Raw genomic sequence first — 19,062 nt, 5'->3', positions numbered from 1 at the left:
CTCAGTGTCTTGGGGAAAAAAAACTAAAGCTTTTCTTATATTTGTGAGCCGTGGTCCATTGTTGTACGTGCTTTCTAAGCTTCTGTACAAATCTTAACTGCATAAAAAGTAGAGAGAGCTAGCTCCCACATCCTTAAAAAATGAAGTTTTATTCCTGGTTATAATGAGATGTTGTATTTATTCATAAGTCCTTAGAAGGAAGGAAGGTGCATAAAACCAGATTCCTAAAAGTTTACATCATGATGTTTCAAAATAAAAATATATTCCTAAGGAACAAGGTGCATAAATTCAGAGGCTCACTAACAGCACAAGGACTGACATCTTGTCCTTTTACGTCTAGATTTGTTGCTTTTCTGTCTGACTGGGCCAAAAATGTTGCTCCGATGTCTCTTGACACATATCAGTGTGTATATGTTTGAATAAGCTTCGGTTTTTGGTTTTGTTGCCAGTGTGGATTGGAAGTATTAGCTGTATTTCGTGGGAAGGGAGACTTGTTACTCAGTGCCCATAACTGAATTAAGGATCTTGGGGAAGAGAAGTTGAGGTTTTCCCCTCTCGGTGTTTCTTCCAAGGTAACAAATGTGGATAGTGCTCTGCTGGTGAACTGTGCTGCTGCCTGGCTCCCATTTTCTCTTTCAGGGTGTCGAGCCATACGTAGGTCTTGGAAGATAGTTCGTCCTCTTTCCTGTGAACTGCTGGTAGATTTTGCTGTGGGAGAGGGGAATGATGTACTCACCGTAATTCAGTATCAAACAGCTATTACCTTTAAAAGGTCTACGTTCAGCAACCCCCTAGTACATGGGTTTCAAGGGAATAGTTGAGCCAAATGCCTTTGCAGCTAGAGCTGATGCATAACTAACTCATCAGACAGCTCATACCATTTTTAGCTCTGAAGGCGTCATTGGTGTGCCCATTCTGAGGAATGTCTGAGTATTTTTGTACTTGTAATTTTGATCGTTTGGAACCTCTGTAGTAGAAATTTAAATTCTAAATGCTCTTTTCGCTGGTTGAATTTAGACGGGGAAAAATGCTGCTTTTGGTGTTGGGGTTTTTTGCTGTGTAATTTTTATTGTGTTGTAAATGAATGGAGAATATAGTAACTTAGATTAATATACAGATATGCTTTCCCCTCAAACAAGTTTAGAAAATGGAATTGCAGGGACAGTAGAAATAAAGGATATCTGCGTAGGGGTGACAGAAGCTCTCTAGCAAATTTGAAGAAAATTTGCACACGCTCTTCTATGAACACGAAATCAAAAATGCTAAACAATTACCACCAAAAATGTGATACAGGATTTTGTTCTGTTTTGCTCCAGTTTCTGCTGGGTAAGAAAGATATTTTCCTTTTTCTGTAAGGAAAATAGCAGTCTCCTTATGTCTCAATTACTCCATCAGCTGTGAGTAAGGTACCAAAATAAATTTTTTTTTTTAAAATATGTGTAATGAAAAAACTATAAAAGTAAACAGTAATATACTTACTTGGGGCTTGTGGCATTTCTTTGATCTCTTTGCTAATAGAATTACCCTGCTCTCCTACCCTGCAAACGGACACTTTGTGAAGATGTAGGATTATGTTCTTTGTCCCATTGTCAAAGTCTGGTATGAAAACCGCAGAAGAGGATGTGAATACTGTAACTTTGGGATTGGCAGCTTCCTGACCTTTATAAAAGGCTTGCTCAGTGCTGTAATAGCTAGTTCAGTGCTGGCAAGGTGACAGACTAGATGAATTAGCTGGTCTTTTCCATCTCTTATGTGTCAGATTCTTTGTTTTATATGGAAATAATTTCTGTCAAAATGGGAAATTTATCATGAGGTACTTCCTCTGCCTGTAAAATGAAAATGTCAACCACAGGTCTGTTTGAATGTGTCTTCTGTTACAAACCACTGCTGGAGCCAGCTTTGTCTGTTGATACCAGCGTTGTGTTCCCCTGTGTTTTAACACAAAGTCAGGCAACTCCACTAATCTGTGATAATAGAAACGTGATATAGAAAGTTAATAACGCTGCCTGATTGTTTTCTATGTGAGGAATCGCATCAAAATTTCTTAAATATTTACAAGTTATCGGAATTTTTTCTGTGATGTGTCAATATGGTGGATGTGTCTTTTTTTAGATGTGTGTATATATATGTGCATGTACATAAAATGTTATACGTGCATTACTATTGATATACTGTGGTGTCTTAAGAAACCCAAACTGATTTCTATGTATGTATCGACATTAGTGTGTCAAATAGTATAGGCTGTTAATATGAAATGTCTTTGCATAAAGATTTAACATCTGTCATTACTTTAAAGGCTGAATGGATATTACAGCATTATGGGTTTCTAATAGATTAAGAAGGTACCATATGTCACGCATTACCCTGCTTTGCATTTTGATACATGTCAAGCAGTGAATAATCCTGCATCTTGCCTGAGCAAAGATGGCACTGGGATAATTTTTTTGTTTGTTTTTAATGGGAGAAGATGATCGTGCTAAAAGGAATTCATTTAAATGTTGGGGGAGCAGTATACTTTTAAACGTGAGATTCAAAAAAGGGGGTTATACAGCAGGTAGTAATCCATTCAAGTCAATGCAGACTTTGAAGATGGAGGTATTGTCATAAGCTATGAACACCATGTTTAGGTGTGTGAAATTCAGTAAGAGAAAGCCAAAATAACTCTAGCCTTCTGTTCCCTTCTTCAAAGTATTGCTAAGGGAAGTTTGGCAGAAGCTGGGACAGGAAATTGAAATCTGAATACTATTTTAAACTGATAGGGTTAAAGGCCTCTCTTTTACACTGGCACACTTGTTCTTTTATTTGATACTTGAACTCTGAAAATTTTCTGTGACTTTCTAGGGAGAAGGAGGAGCAGCTGACTCGGGTGACAGAGGTACAGAGGCTGCAGGCCCAGCAGGCAGATGCTGCCCTGGAGGAGTTTAAGCGGCAGGTGGAGCTGAACTCAGAAAAAGTCTATGCTGAAATGAAACAGCAGGTGAGAAGGTCACAATGCCAGCCTTTCTGAAACTCTGTCTCAGTAGGATAGCATATTCTGATCTTATAATGCCAGAAACATGCTTCACTTGAGAGTGCTACATCAAAATCTTTCACAATATAGTGTCTTTGCTAGCAAGTCAAAAAGGGATGTTAGCAGTTGTTTCATCTTTCTAACAAAGCCAGAATTGTCATTGTTATAAAGATATCTGCAGTTATGATACTGATTAGGGATTTTTCAGGAGTGAGAGTATAAAGTGTTAGTTTATACACCCCTATGGAACAACGTTTGTAATTTTCCACTTAAATGTGTGTCTCTTCCTACTCTTTTCGGAACAACTCTGTCTTCCGTTAATGAGGTCTTGTAATCAGTTTAAGCCTAAATAGGGGTAGAGCCATTGTGGCTGCTGGCAGTCATGTGCAGAGGACAGAAAATTCCGTTTTTCTGTCCCTGAAAACTAGTAGCAGGACTTTGTGTAAAAAGATTTTAGTGTCTTAAATGCCTTATGGAGTCAAACAATAGTTCAACTGTTGTCCCTGGGATTTGACAAATGCAGCACAATGAGTGAAATAAGGAAAAAATGACAGATGATGAAAAAGAAGGGGAGAGAAGGGAGTATTTCCTTAACTTGCTCATGTGGTCGAAATCTCTCTACATATTTCAAGCTTGTAATTCTGCCTGACCGTATGCACAGTTTTCCAACCTCACCTATCATAACCAAACCTTGCTGTTGACAGTAGGATGTTGCAGTCTGATATTGTAATGGATTTCTAAGGATGCTGGCTTATAATATGACAAATTCTCTTCTTGTTGTTCTCGTGAAGTTTTTTTTTCCTGAAAATCTTCAACAAAAGTGAGAAATTAAGTACGACATTGCTGATATTAAGACCCATGCAGACAGCAAATAATAGCATTTGAAAATAAAAAAGGCAAGAACAAACTTATAAAAGTAAGATTTGTTCTGCAAACTAGCCCCATGAGGGCAATACGATGAATCCTACAATTTTTAATCCGACATTTTCTTTGCTGTGAGAGTTTCCTCCAACTTCTTCACGATGACTTAAGATAATATCTTATTTCTGCTCCAAAAGGGATATAGTCTAATTCTAGAAAGGCTAATAATGGTTTCATTCACTTAAAAGAACCCAGCAGACAAAACCAATCCAAAACAAAAAAAGTGCAAAAGAATTTGGAAAACTTAGTCAATTGTCATTTAAAAATGACTGCGAGTTTCTTTTAGAATATTGCTGTGTTCCTGGAAATTTTGAAAATAAATTTTGCTGTACTCCAAGAATCAGCTGTGGGTTTATTCTGTCCCTACTTGCATGCTAAAATATAGAAATGGGAAATGGTATTGTACGATTGAGCAGTACTCTTCTACAGGAACCAAGGTTCAAGGAAATACATCAAAGAAACGTTACTGAAGCTGTCTTCATAGCTTTGTCCTTTCTCATTCTTCTGCACACACATGCTCTTTAGATAAATCACCCATTAGGTTGTAACATATTGGAAAATTCTATTTTTTGTGGTTAGATGGAATGTATTACTTATAAACCAAAAACTGTGGTAGCTATAGCAACACTACTTTTAACTACACTAGAAACATTGGGCTTCTAAAACCATTTTTTGGTGTGTGGTAAAGTTAAGTATGGAGATAAGTAGGATGGGGTCTGGCATTTTCAGTTCTTGTAATCAATATTTGATTCATTAGTTTGGCTCTGTGATATTTTTCTGTCATCTGCTTCCTATTTTGTCAAGTTTGTGATTATTGAGTTGTACCACCTGCTGCCCATTGATGGGCAAGTGGTACGTTTTTAAGTGTAAGATCTGCGTTTTTTCTAATAGTAACTAGCAAAAAGAGAAACATTACGTAGACTATATCATGGTACTTGAGATCTAGTGTTTCCTGGGTTTGGCAACTAATGATCAAGAGCCCTCATTACACTTGTAGGAAATACATGAATGTGACCTAATGAGTAAAGCACAAAAGCCAGCAGAGTTAAAGCATCTTTGCGTATGTTTTTACTATTTCACTCTTTAGAATGTTTTCATTCTCTAAAAAATAAAAATCCTTTAATAAAGTAACAAGATTTTTTATTTTTCTGTTTCTTACTGAGCTAAGTAAAATATGGCTATGGACATGCAATTTGAGTAAGTTTGGAGGTGGAAGAAATTATTCATAAAATATTCATTGAAGTCCCTTTTCTTAATAGCAGATAGTAGCAGTGAGGTTGAAGAGCTACTGGAAGGATAACTTGTTCCTTTCTATTCTATTTTTCTGCTTTCTATCTGGCCAACTATTCCTAGTCCTGTATCTTCCTCTTTTGCTGTAGTATTTTCCAATAAAATGCTTTTCCCACTCCGAGTACTGCCTTTTCTCCTCTTTGCCTGGCTTAGAAGTGATGTCCAGGCCGACTGGCAAAGACATCTGTTGGAGACAGAGCAGTCCCTTAGGCCAAACAGGATTTTTGGCTTGTGCTTCAGGAATTCGTGTGTTTCTTCTTTTGGTACAGCAGATGGGCTTGTGGCAGCACTGGTCCTCCCGACAGCTACACCCCTTTTCTGTCTCTTTTAGGGAGATGGTTTATTCGCTGCTTGTGTTGGGACCTAGGTCTAAAAGTAATTGATGAGTATGCACTGCAGCACAGTACTCTGTGTGTCTATGTATATACATATATATATTCCCCTGGAAACATGCCTGAAGTACAGCTAACAGTGGTGCTTTTGATACAAAAGCCTTTGTTAATTGGGTTATGAAATTGCTTCCTTGATGCTGTGTGCTGGAATCTGTGGGTCTCATTTTTCATAGGCGATGACTGTCTTCCGAGAACTTTACTTGCAGCCAAATAATTATCTTTTAAGTCATTTTACTGATTTACTGTAAACTTACTTTAAATGTGTAGTTTGTGCACTGACTGACACATGATTTTCCTTGAATTTCCACAGGCAATATATTTTTAAGTGAAATATATTTGAGTCTTAAATATGTCTAGAAAAAAATATTCACTTAATCTTGATGGGATGTTCACCACTGTCAAGTGAAAAACTGAGTCAGTATTTTATAATCAGGGAGTGGCATGGTGTAGGTGATCACTATATACTTAAGTAACTAATAATCTGGTATTCATTGAATATTAGTTTTCCCTCCATACAAATAGTAGTATTATCATTCTCAGCAAGTTATATTCGTGTCTTTGATGGCTTACAAACAACTATAGAAACATCAGGACGTTTCAAGCTATGCCTTTTTAAAAAAAATTAAAATACTCCCTTTCTTTTACCATGTAGATGGAAAAGGTTGAAGCAGATCTAAGCAGATCAAAATCGCTCCGGGAAAAGCAATCCAAAGAATTCTCCTGGCAATTGGAAGAGCTCAAGCAAAGATATGAGCAACAGGTCAGTTGGTTTGCTCCTTCAGGTGGAGGGGAGAAGGAACATCTTTTCATGCAGATGTAGGTCAGTTCGTGTGGCAGGCTTAATCCTGGTCTCGCTGTGCGTTGCTGTTCTTTGTGTAAAGGAAAAATTTATAGGTATGCAGAGTTTATGCGATGGGGGGTGGAGGGAGAAGAGTCTATATAGAAAATATTTTTGTTTCCACTTTGCAATCCTTTGTACCTCTGACTCTTTCAAATTGTTTCCCAGGCTTACAGGTGGCAACACCTATTTTCATAATGGCCAGATGAAATTAATGTTATCTGGTTTTCTTCTTGTCAAGAAAAAGCGTTTTATTCTTTTTTTATCATTTTTAACACGGGGAGTGTTCATATGAATGCTTGTTTTGGCCTACTGATTATGATTTTTGTTACTGTAATGTAATTTCAGGGTTGGGAAATGTTCAGGAAACATTTGGGTGGAGACAAGAAAGTTGAGTTCAGTAGTGTTGTGAAGTGTAAAGGGAAAAAACAGAAATAGAATCAGACAAATTATTGCATGATACAGACTTGAGAGCTATGCAGCTGAAACAGCCCATCAAACCTTGCGTAAGGTGGTGCTTTGTCATGAAACTGAAGTGGTGTCTGTTTGGTAACACCTGTTAAAGGATGGGAAAAAAATTTTTAGCAACAATACAGTTAGTCCGTAAGCTTGAAGTTCTCTTATCAATGTTTTTGCATGGATATAAGTTTACATTTCCACCAGGGAAATGTGGTTTCATTTCTGTTTATCTTCTGTGCTGGTAAGAGGATGAAATACTGCAGTTGGCTTGTGGTACGAGACCTGCTCTGGCCCGTCTGGAAGGGGCTTTTTCAACTAATAAAGGAACGGGATCACTTTGGTAGGTGTTGAGAGAGACCTTCGCCTGTGCTTGGGGGGAACAATAGTGTGTTTTGTGCACGGCGCTCAGATTTGAAGTGAAGGGAGTTTGTTGGTTCGGATCAAAGTATTTTCCTTATCCTCACTCAGAATTGTCAACATTACTAATTGTGTTGTCACCTGACAAAGGGTGAGAAGCTGTCCCCTGTAATAGATACATCTCCACAGGTGTTTTGTTTTACTGGGTGACATTATTTAAGATTCTTCTATTTAAGGTTTCGGGAATAGTCCAGGTTGCAGAGATATTGGGCGTTTGTTTCGTGGGTTTTGTCTTGCAGATGACTTCATTTGCCAAAAGAACAGTAAGAATTCTATCTCTCTGTCATGATTCAGTATAATCTCTGGAATAAAGGCTAGAAATCACAAATGCAGTCATTACTATGTAATCATGGCAATAGATTTTCTTCAAATTATTTATTCATGAGAAAGCCATTGCAATAATTGCTTGCATTAAAGGTGAGGAAGTTTGACGTGTCAATTAAAGGAGGTACTGAAGGGAGGATGATGGGAAGTGTTGGGGTTAGTTGGGCATCTGCCTTAAGGTGAATTTTTTTTGTGGAATCTTATATTCACATCACTTTAGTGATATGGTTGGTTCACTTTTTTCTTCACAATTCTCATAATTTGTGGTCCATCTTCAAAGTCCAAAGTAAGCATTTATTCAAAGATTTTGTTCTCAGGTTTAGGAACATGATCTACAGAGGTAAGTACTAATCTGCAGGTCATCAGATGTTGTGACAATCCTGTTCTTACCTACAAATGGTATTTTTTTTGATTTCAGTGTACACAGCAAGAGCTCCCAAGCCATAGGTGCAGTCTTCTGCCAAATAACCTGCTGGGTTTGCGCACTAAAGGAACATGATAATGCCTAGTAGTGTCATGGTTTATTTTTTATTTGTTTTCTTGTATTATTATGCATATTATATTCAAACCTTCTGGAGACTGGATCAAAAAAACCCAAAAAACAAGAAATGAATGTGATACTTAAAACTTTTTTGGTGAATCTTTTTACATTGATATTCTGTAACAATGTTGAAATTGTGGTAAACATCAGTGAAAGCATTTTGCACTAAGAAGAGATGTTTACTGCTTCACTTTTATTTAGAATAACTACTTTTTACTGTAAGAAAGAACAGCTAGACTTCATGAAACATCACTGAAACCCAAGAAAAGGGTTTCAGCACTAAACAGCTAAACAATGAGAGCCTCAGAAGAATTTTCAGAAGAACCCTGTTTATGCCCTTTTTTAAAATTTATTTCTCTTCATACTTCATTTGGAATGTTCTTTGAAAGCTTGCGAACATGAAAAATATGTGACCCTTCCTGCAGATTGCAATGGGTTATCATTGGAAATGCCATTCTTTTTGTATTGTCATTTCTGCAGTACAAAGCTCCTTCAGCCCAGCCACAGAGCGGTATGAGCTCAGTTCTTCCACTCTTAGAATTTCTTTTCAGTAGTTCCAACTTCTGTTTCTCTGTATTACTCTCTATTTATGCTTCAGAACTTCTAAACTATTTTTAAAGCAGACTTTTACTTGCCTTGTTTTACTGCATATTTATTTGGTGGTTACTTGGTGAGGAATAGACTGATTTAAACCATTTAAATAGAGCAGTAAATTAGAATTGGTGGTGCATTTTAGCAGGGCTCTAGCAGACTTCCAGTCGGGAAATAGACACCCAGCCAAAAACCGGATACTTTAGTTACCTGAGAAATGTAGTAATTGCTTTGAGATGTTCTGCCTCAAGTATCTGAATCTAATTGTCCAATGGAGTTTATACACAAAGGGAAAGAAAATTGACCTTCAGATATATTTTGTGTAGGTTGGCATGGTGAGTGGCACAGGTAGCACTGGCAGCATACTGGACAATTCAGTTGCCCATACATTTAATCAAGTTGGTAATGAAGAACCAAATAAACTGATGGGTTATCCAGTTCCCCAACCTGAGAAACATCTTGGAAGTGTAGGAACTTGAGAGCTGTGGTTTTACCTCTGCTTTATATGAATGGTTGCCTGTGCTTCACAAGGCTCTCCTTGAATTTTGATTTCAAAGAGATTACTGGTGTGAACATGGACTGTTAGTTGTGGGGCTGAAAGATTGCTCTGCCTACAGATTAGATATACTGATATATATTGATATTGATCTGATATTTATATCAACAAGTAACCTGGTATATATTGACGTATATAACTTTTTTTTTTGCCTTGAAAAAGAATTAGGAAAAAAACGTACCAAACTCTGGCAGTTAATATTTTGTTAACTTTTCAAATGCATTTGAATCCATTAATAAAGCAAAGAAGAAATTTTGGATCTTGCAGTATTTGGTTTCAGCTGTCACGTGTCACTCCTGGTTCCAGCTTCATCTGATGCAGTGCCACTTTCTTTTGAAGTATCCACTGAGAACACTCTTAGAGAGAAACTGGTGGCTTTTTTTCTTTAAATATACTTTAGCTCAACTTTGTTCTACTTGCAGCTGTTAGATTTGAAAGTATATTTTGAAGAAAAAAATAACTCCAGCAGCACCACAGTTCCTATCTGCTGGGAGCAGCTGCTTTCGGCACTTCAAAGCCAGTGGACACCACAGCGAAGGCCTCAGCCTTTCCTGCCTTTGAAACGGTTGCAGTATCTATAGTCGGGCTTTATGGCACCGTCAGCACAGGAAAAAAGGTTGTTTGGTTTTTTGTACCGCCTCCCTTTTTTTCTTTTTTCTTTTTTTCCCCCCTTATTTTCTAATTACATCCTCAAGTTTAGCTCAGAATACCTGGGAAGTGTTTCTTCCAAAATAATTTTCCACAAGCCCAAATGTTTGAAAGAGCATGTGCCCAAACTTTGCAGTAACAGATTTTAGGCAGGCAAATTTGACAGAAAAGTTAATGAATTTGTTTTTTTCCCATATCCACATCAGCTGGGCATTTTCTGAGAGCATGTCTCTCAGGGCGAGCTGTGGTACCACAGCAGAGCGCTCGTGGTGGAGCAGGGCTTCACGCAGGGTCGTTTCGCAGCAGAGTCAAGTACATACCTTTGTTTCAAGCAGATTTTCATAAATGGTCATGAATGAAACACTTTCAGTGAACTTTTGGAGATCTTAATGTTTAAAAGGCATTAGCTTGTCCTTTTTTTTTTTTTTAAGAAAATTACAATAATAGATCACTATGATCACTGTTACACCCATTTTTTGCTATAAACGGTTGCTGAAGTGCTATGACTGAGTGGGTGTGAAAAAAGTGAGATGCAAGATTAATAAGAGAGCCAAAGTCTGTGAAATTTCATTTTCCTAGCAGGGAGAATGCACTATGAAAAAGTTGGTGAATTATTGTGATAGCAGGATGGTGTTACTTGCTGAGTTATAGACATACTTTCTGAGATTAGATGCCAACCTGAATGTATAAATAAGCCCTTTGGTTTGGTTCATCTTTTCTTTAATAGTGTTTATTCCATTTTAAAATAATAATGATTCATGCTTCCATAGCAAAGTGGGAAGCTACTACGTGATAGCTGAAGAATCTCCTCATATCTCAGGAAATCCTTTCTTGCGACTTTTATTGTTGAGTTCTGACTTCTGTAAAACTTGCGAAGGAATAATTAGAGTTGTCGTCTTGTCCTATTTAGCCAAATAGGAAAGAAACAGGACACCTTCAGAAATACTTTACTGGGTATTTAATAAAATCACTTTGCAATCATGTTAAAGACGAGAGAGAGAGTCTACACTTTTAAGTTGGGAGCAAGACAAAGATGTGGTTGAACGTAAATATGCCTTTTTATATTAAAGAAAGAGGTAAAGAAGTGCAGAATCATCTGGTTAGAAGTGAAAAAAGCATGGCTGTAATCTTACCTGCCAGCAGCAAGGACAAGTATCCAAGGTAGTGTTGGGAAATCATTCTTATTTTAGCAGTGTGCTGGAGCAGAGGAAAATGTTATTAGGAGGAGAGGAAGAATATTCTTTAGATCTTTCTGTATGTCTTTTATAACTTTCTAGTGAGGTTAATTTAAAGAAATGAGTGATGTTATCTCAGGTAAAATACGAATTTTGTAATCACAACCATTGTTTTTATACATAAGTGTGTATATTTAAAAACAAACATCTTATTCGGTGCTAGCCTAATGTTAAGGTTCCAAGCACAGTCTCATGCTCAGTTGCCTAAAAATATTCTAAAGTGTTATTTAGATTAACATTAAACGGTTGGGCAGCTCCCCTGATAATTCTTAACCGTTTAACTTTTTGTGCCAAGAGATCTCACCAGTGTTTGGGTTATCAAGGCTGAGATGACGTTGTTTTGCTTTTGCTTAAAATTGTAGTGATAATTCCTTGAAATGCTGGAGGTAGGGTATTTTTGACCTCGGTGTGTTTTATCTGAAGGTAGGGTATGTTTGACCTGGGTGGGTTTTCATATTTTTCCCTTGAAAATCTACTCAAGTGTATTTAGGTAATAAACATTGTTTAATTCAGACGTTCGAGAGTTCAGCAGCTAAATGTTCTGAAGAATCTCACTGAGAATTTCCATGTCCTCTCTGGGAAATGGAGCCAGAAAGTTTGTGTATGAAAGAGTGGTGTAAAGGCTGTGACCTCGTGAGAGAGGGGAAAATACAGCATAGGTAAGGAATAGAGCAAAAAGTGGGGATTAAGCATTAAACCAAGAAACTGCTGTGACTTGGGGATGGGACTTGGAAAGGAAGCTCCTCAGGGAAAATAAGTTCTGTCCGTGAAAAGAATTTGTGAGTGGCTGTGAAAAGCCAGTGCAACGGAGCCTAGAGCTATTTAGGCTGAGAAATGTCATATAGTCCTGTGGATTGGGAGCACTGGAGAGGCAAGGCCTGCAGAAGGGGTCAGTCAGAGGGGTAGTGTGGGCTGAAGGGTCCACTGAGCATGAGTTGGCTCTTCAGGAGCCAGCGTTCCTTATTACCTCCTGCTTTAACCATGGCCACTCTGCCTTTCTAAGGTAGGAAGCAGGGAGGATGAAATGCATCTTCTACATTGGATGCCTTGAGTTTACAGTCCTTTCGTGTTTCTTTGGCATATTACTTCTAGCTCAGTTCATCTTCCAGCTGGTGGTCTTGTCTTCAGAACTACTACAAACATCATCAGTCCTATCAGAAGACACAATCGCCATATATGCACCTTAAACTCTGACTCCAGTGTCATGCTCAAGCCTTCAGAGACATTCGGCCGGACACACTAATAGAGATAACAAGCTTAACATTCAGCTTGCTTTGTCCCCGTACCTTTTCTCAGTTAAAAGTTCCTGCTACTGCACTTTTGTCCTAGCTTTTCTTCTGGCCTCATTCTTCCTTTTTTGTTTCTTCTAGCTTCTTTTTGACTGATCTGTTACCCGCTCGAGTGAAGAAAACATTTGCAAAGACGTGCTTGAAATGTGGTATTCCTCAGACAGACCAATGTTCCAGGCATTTCTTAGCTGTACTTTAAACAGTCCAGTTATATTCAGAGATTCACGATCCATTTTTAGTATGCTGGTTTAGTTATAAGGATGCAGTCTTTGTAAAAAGCTTTGTTCCTCTCCTCTTTGTCTGTAGTCTAAGATAATTGAAATACAGTCTGTTCTTGCATGCCGGCCAAATGAGCACGTTAGCAGAGGCTCTAAATTTTTCATGTCATCAGCAACAAGCTGCATAAATTTCATTTAATAAATTAATCTAGGATGCACAAATGTTTCCTTTGAACCATCCTAACACACAGATGAATGCCACTTGCGCAGAATATCTGAGGCATAGTTTCTTCAATCGTCAACATCAACTTTTCACTTTATGATATAGCTAAAACTCACAAATGGGAAAAGGATATGAATTTAATCTCCAAGTAAAGAGTGGGTGGAAATCTTCTCGCTGTACCATTGCTGTTTACAGAATTGTTAACCAGACAGATGGGTATTTACACTATCTCCTTCAGGCATCTAACTTGTGTGTGATTCAGAGTTAAAAGCCTGAGCTCCCTGTATAGTCAACAGAATCAACTTTGGAGGGAGGAGGGAGAGGGGAGACTATTCCAGGAACATAAATTGGTGCCTGCAGTAAATAGCAAGTCAGGCTGTGAACGCCTGTGAAGTTGGTTCTGTGTTCAAAGAAGGTCCCTGGATAAACTCTGAATCCCTAAACAAAGACTATGTACAGTAAATTCTGTACCAGAGCCTGCTACAAACAGGCATTTGCAGTGACTCGAAGTATATTAGTTTGAAAGAAATATTTCTGTTTGCAGGCCGCATTGGCTTTACTGGAGCAGGCGGGCTGGGGAGGGGAGTGGGACCTCCCAACGTTCATCACAGCGCTAAGTGTGGTTTTATCATACGGATGCAACTTCATTTCCAGTATGTTGGTGATTTAAAAACAAATTTACTCATGGCAGGAGGATTGGGAAGATAGGAGGATTGAAGTGAGGTTTGTGCTGCCTGTACTATAAAAATATTAAAGTTCTGGAAGGCCTTTATAAGTAAAAACTTTACAGATCAGGTATATAATTTTATATACATGGTGAGACCACTCAGGTGTATTGTTGTAGTGGGGAGGATAAATCAAACTGCAGTTTGGCTGAGACCAGTTTGTCTCTTTTAGAGAATTTCTTGCAGTTCTTAGTTTGCGGTTGAAATACAGTTATTAGCGGTTGATTACAAGGTGAAGTATAACAGGAAACACGGTTATGCCAATTAAATTATTGCAGCCTGCAATGAAATAGACAGTAAAATGCATTCGCTATGGATGTACATTACCCTATATACATTTGCTGCTTCGGCGGTAATATGTGGTTCTGCACTGATGCATTTTTCACTGTCCCGTTTGCCCTTGGCTCATTACAGCCCTTTTATCTTGGGAGTACTTTGTGTTCCAAATTATAGCGAAATCTCAAGAAAATGTGTACTTTTAAAATCCATTTAATTTATCTGCTGCAAAGTAGTTCTGGTATGCTCCCTTGCCTTGCAGGGAAGATTCCTCTTTTCTGCCCAAAGTTATGCTAAGCCAGAGCCCAGCGTGGTTAATACTCGATCCTCCAGCCTGTTATATCAGATTACTTTTAGAAGCAGTGTATTTGTGGAGATGGGTAATCCCCATATCCTCATGAAACACGCAGGTTTATTTATAGGCTTAGGAGACAGACAACGCTAGATTTTACCAGAGTTATTGTGTGGGGATAGGTCATGTGCTGGATGCTGTGCTGGGCAGAGGTTAGGGCTGGTTTTGAGCAGAGTAATGGTAATGAAGACACCTGATTTACAAACACTCTTAAATGCTAATAAGATAGAATTGCTGCAAAACAGACGTGCTGTATGCATGCAGTTCCGTTCTTTGCCATGACGTGTGTAACTTATTGGTGCCTTCTCCAGCCCTCAGAAGTTCAGTCATGCCAAAATAGCGCTAATAAAATCATCCTGCCATGCAAAGCTATATTTTATATAGGTGTTACTTACAATATTTCTGGAATTGTGGACATAAATTTACATGAATTTTCATACTTTGGTGTCAAATATTTATTGTAGCAGCTACATTTTTCAAAGAGGTAGTGAGCTAACTAATTTCCTTTCCCTCCTTTGGGGACTATAAAAAGAATTTCAAAGGCATACTTGTTCTTGAGAACAAGTCGAAATTGTTCTAAAATTGAAAAGCCTAAACTTAGTGTGTGATGTAAAAGCAAAAACTGGATAGTAGAAGGTCTTGTCTATATTGGGGACTTTAAAAAGGTATTTGCTGATGTTGATTATGTTACAAGTATTTGGCTTCTGAAAATATCTTCTGCAATCAGCAGGCTATTTACTGTAGATCTTTGTTCTTCAGATGTACAAACTGAACCAGTGCTAACAGCAGCATGACTTCACTTTATAGATTGTCTCTCGTTTTAGCAGGTTGTTCTAAAGCTGCTCCACATTTAGGTGCAGTGGAGTCTGCCTGCGTTAAAGGCCATTGTTCATCAGCAGCTGTGGTAGTCGGGGTCCTGCATAGGATGGGCATGATCTACATTGCCAGATTTGTTTGGCAGTCGTGTGTATGCGTGTATTTATGCTAGTGAATAGCAAAAGATGGTCACAGTTCTTGGATTAATCTGTTTTTAGCTTTTTCTGAAGAATTTTGTCTTCTCTTTTCTCTGCAAGAGAAGTAAATATTGTTAAATTTCAGTTAAAAGCAGAAATTTAAAAATAAATGGTGTAATTCTGGTGATGGCTTAGTAAATCAGCTGTTGGCTGTTGCCTTGAATATGGTTCTGTCATACTGGTGCGGAAAGAATTAAAAAATGAAGAATTCATGTAAGAGGCGATCGTAATTTTAAAATACTTGTGTTACTTGGTAATAACAGTGTTTCACGGTAAGAACAGCTATGTCGGGTCAGACAGTCCTGCTTGTTTTAGTGTCCAGGCCACGGCTGGAGACAGGAGCAGATGCGCGGAGAAGAGAATAAGAGATTTTCATCTTTGGGAGGGCAAAATGAGGAAACATCTAAGCCACAATGAATATGATCTGATTATGGTAATAGGGCGCACACTATTATTTAATGAATGTTTCTTTTCAGCGTCGCCCCTAATTCCCATTGTGAATATTGTGTTGCTTGTCTGTCTGAAATGTATAGCACCTAAAACTGTCTGTCTTCTAGACACTTATATGCTGGATTTGAGCGGACGTTTTAATGTAATCTGATGAAGTGCTAAGCATCTGGGGCAGATGCAGAAAGATCTCAACATGATACAATTTTTAAAGGAAGTGGTTTTGTTATATCATTCATAAGGGTGCTCTCTACCTCAAAGAAGAGACAGAATCCATACTGATTTATGAAGAATTAATATAGTTTTCACGTAGCTCCCTGTGATGAAGAAGTCCTGTTGTTGCTGAAAAACAGCATGGGTTTTTTTTCCTTTTGTTGGTATACATTAATCTTTTTTCCTTTAAAAAAAAAAAACAGCAAACCAACAACAATACAAGAATGAGAGAGGGAGGAGTGGAAGAGAAACAGTAGTGCTTGGCAGCAGTTCTGAGGAGAACAGGAGGTTCAGTGAGTGTTCACCAGTGCAGTCAAATAGCTACTCAGTTGCTTCATGTTACTGGTACAGGAAAGCAGGCTCTGTTGCTTACAAATGCGGGGTGGTACTTAATATTCATTAGGGAAGATGGGTTTTCTAGGTCTCTGAACTGGAGGGAAGAAAATGCTCTCGTCCCCGTCATTTTTCTCCTCTCCTGTCTCTCCACCTCTGCTCCCTGCCAGAGATCTCTAAAAAGCAAAACAAAAACATCATGGGGAATACTTTGCTTGAAGTGGTGAGGTTTTTTCTTCAACAAATTTGCCTTTTATAAAGCGCCTCCCCTCACACTGCCATCCTTTCTCTTCCCATGTAGCAGGCTGGGGGCACACCCCTCCTGCATGCAGAAGGACCGGTCCCTTTCAGCTCTTTCCACCTCTTGAATTCAAAAATGTTGTGTCTATAATATAACTGCTACAGGTGAAGACATCACTAAATAAAACTGTAATTACTTTGGTTACGTACACGTGTATCGCGTAACTGGTTGAAGAAGCAGGATCTGTCCCTTGCCCCCTTCCAGCACACATACCCTGCCTGCTGCCGTTTCTTGTCTTCAATTATTTAGGTTTTCACTTCAACTGAAGTTCCCAACAACAGTCTTACCCCAGACCTTACATGGCACAACCAGCTGACAATCCAGTAATTAAGAAAAGGTTTGAATAAAAAGACCTCTCTTGTTGACATGATTTCTTTTTAATCAGGTCTGATTTATGAAAAACCGCTGAACATTTTCTCCCATAACTCAGGCAAAGCCATTACAATTATCTTAGGGAGGAAGAATTCTTTCGTTTTAGGCACGCTAAGGACACCGATAGCATCTGAAAAGAAACCAGTTTTGTACACAAACCTTGGGCAAAAACTGACTTAAAGAACTTCGTGTAAGGATCCCAGGCCCAGTACAGATAATGTATGCCTCCTGGGGGGTTAACTCCTTCAGGGACTTCAGACGCCTGTTAATGAGCTCTTTAGTATTATTAAATAATGTAGATACATTAAACCGTAGAATATTGCATCTGCTCTACTTGCTCCATTTTCGGAAGGACGCTCCCGGCCGCAGCACGGATGACACATTTTACTTTTAAACCCGGAAGATGCTGGTCCGTAGTTTGAGAAAATGTGTTCTTTTTTACTTCGCTTCAAATTTTAAACCTGAAAGCCACGCAAACAGCTAATATTATTGCAGAATTGAATGCTACAGCTTTAAGATAAGGTGCCGGGGCGCTCTCGGCGCACACACAGCCGGCTCCTCCTGTTAGCTTTTTTTCTCACGCTGAAAATAACCCACCATATTCATGATAAGAGCTTTCATCCCCCCCCCCCCCCAGCTCCGAAATCCACCAAAACTGAAGAAAAATCCAAGTGACTGTTCTTAGCAGCTGTGTGGCCCGGAGTTCAGTGGGGAAGCGGCTTCCTGCCGTCCCTATTCATCACCTGCTTCAAAGGCAGCCTGGCTGCTCCAGTGTGCAGGCCAGGTAGGGTGCCATTGTGCGCAGGCGGGGAGGATTAGTATCAAAGCTGCGGCAACCAGGCCCTTGGTCTCGGGCTGCCATTCAGTCTAGCGGGGAGAGGCTAAGACTGGCCAAGGTCACAGCATCCAGTGTGGTGCGGACTGGGAAAGGATCCTGAGAATAGAGGGCTTCTTATGAAATCATGGTGCAAGCTTGCAGCACAGCAGGTGCCCTTCTGGAACACATACATCTGTTTATGTTGGGATAGCGTAGCTGACAACGGGATAATAGAGCTTTGTTTTTTATAATTTTCTTTCTTTTTTATTAAAAAAAAAAAAGACAACTGTATATACGGCAGCGTTGAGGAATATTGAAGGAAGAGGTTTCGCTTTGGAAATCATAAAGAAATCTTTAAAAGATTTAATTGCTGGGGTGGGGGGGTTGTGTGTGTATACTTAAGCGAAGGGGAGAGCAGGCTGCCTATTAACCATTTAGGATCCTCAGCCCTGCTGATGAGCGGCAGCAGGATATGGGGGGACCGTACACAGAATGCGACAATGCTGCTTTTTTTTTTTTTGTACACTCCGGCATTTGTACCAACAAATTGGTTAAGGATGCGCTGGATTTGCTCAGTTGTCTCCATTGTTGGAATTGTCTGGAGGAATTCTGTCACGGTAACGGTGGCTTTTTAAAAGGTGAGGTAATAGTGACGTAAAAATAAAATTGCCAACTTGATGAAATTAAGGGGAAAATTAAGCTGTAGACGAGTTGTCATGACGACAAGGATGTTCTATTGATGAACTGTACTCCTCACTGTCCAATCAGATAGTGGAGCTGAAGCTGGAGCATGAACAGGAGAAGACGCACCTATTCCAGCAGCACAACGCAGAGAAGGACTGCCTGGTCCGAGACCATGAACGGGAAATTGAGAAACTGGAAAAACAGCTTCGCGCTGCCATGGCAGAGCACGAGAGTAAAACTCAAGAATGCAGGAAACGAGATGGACAGGTAATGATCAATAATGTTTGAAAGGCGTACGCTTATTAGAAAATGCTAATAATTAGTGTTTCCTGTTTGCCAGCATTGTTGGTGATGCACGCTGTGTGAGCATTTGCGAAACTGGCACGTAAACGTGATTTTGTTTTTCTTTTTTCTTTTTTTTTTTCCGCTTTCCCCCCTCCTTTCCCACTGCTGAATAGGGCTTTAACTGCAAAAACCACAGGTAGCCAGATTAAAAATCCCATGGTGCGCTATAACTCGGCCTATTTATAATCTTGTCTCATTTTCTTTCATGAAAGATTTGTTTAAGAAAAAAAGG

At 39.0% G+C, this 19,062-nt stretch overlaps 1 protein-coding gene across 1 annotated transcript in view; it reads left to right on the top strand.

Moving 5' to 3' along the window:
- Positions 1 to 19,062, top strand: part of CEP112 (centrosomal protein 112kDa) — a 170,064-nt gene that overhangs the window by 60,180 nt on the left and 90,822 nt on the right. The window contains exons 17-19 of the mRNA XM_009323669.1: positions 2,842 to 2,977; positions 6,266 to 6,373; positions 18,570 to 18,752. Of these exons, the coding sequence (XP_009321944.1) occupies positions 2,842 to 2,977; positions 6,266 to 6,373; positions 18,570 to 18,752 (427 nt within the window). The remainder of the gene's footprint in view (positions 1 to 2,841; positions 2,978 to 6,265; positions 6,374 to 18,569; positions 18,753 to 19,062) is intronic.

The sequence above is a fragment of the Pygoscelis adeliae genome, unplaced genomic scaffold (genome assembly GCF_000699105.1).
Source record: "Pygoscelis adeliae isolate BGI_AS28 unplaced genomic scaffold, ASM69910v1 Scaffold75, whole genome shotgun sequence".
NCBI classification, from domain to species: Eukaryota; Metazoa; Chordata; class Aves; order Sphenisciformes; family Spheniscidae; genus Pygoscelis; species Pygoscelis adeliae.
Note: the sequence above shows the minus strand (reverse complement) of the source record. Positions and strands in the feature narration are given on the sequence as shown.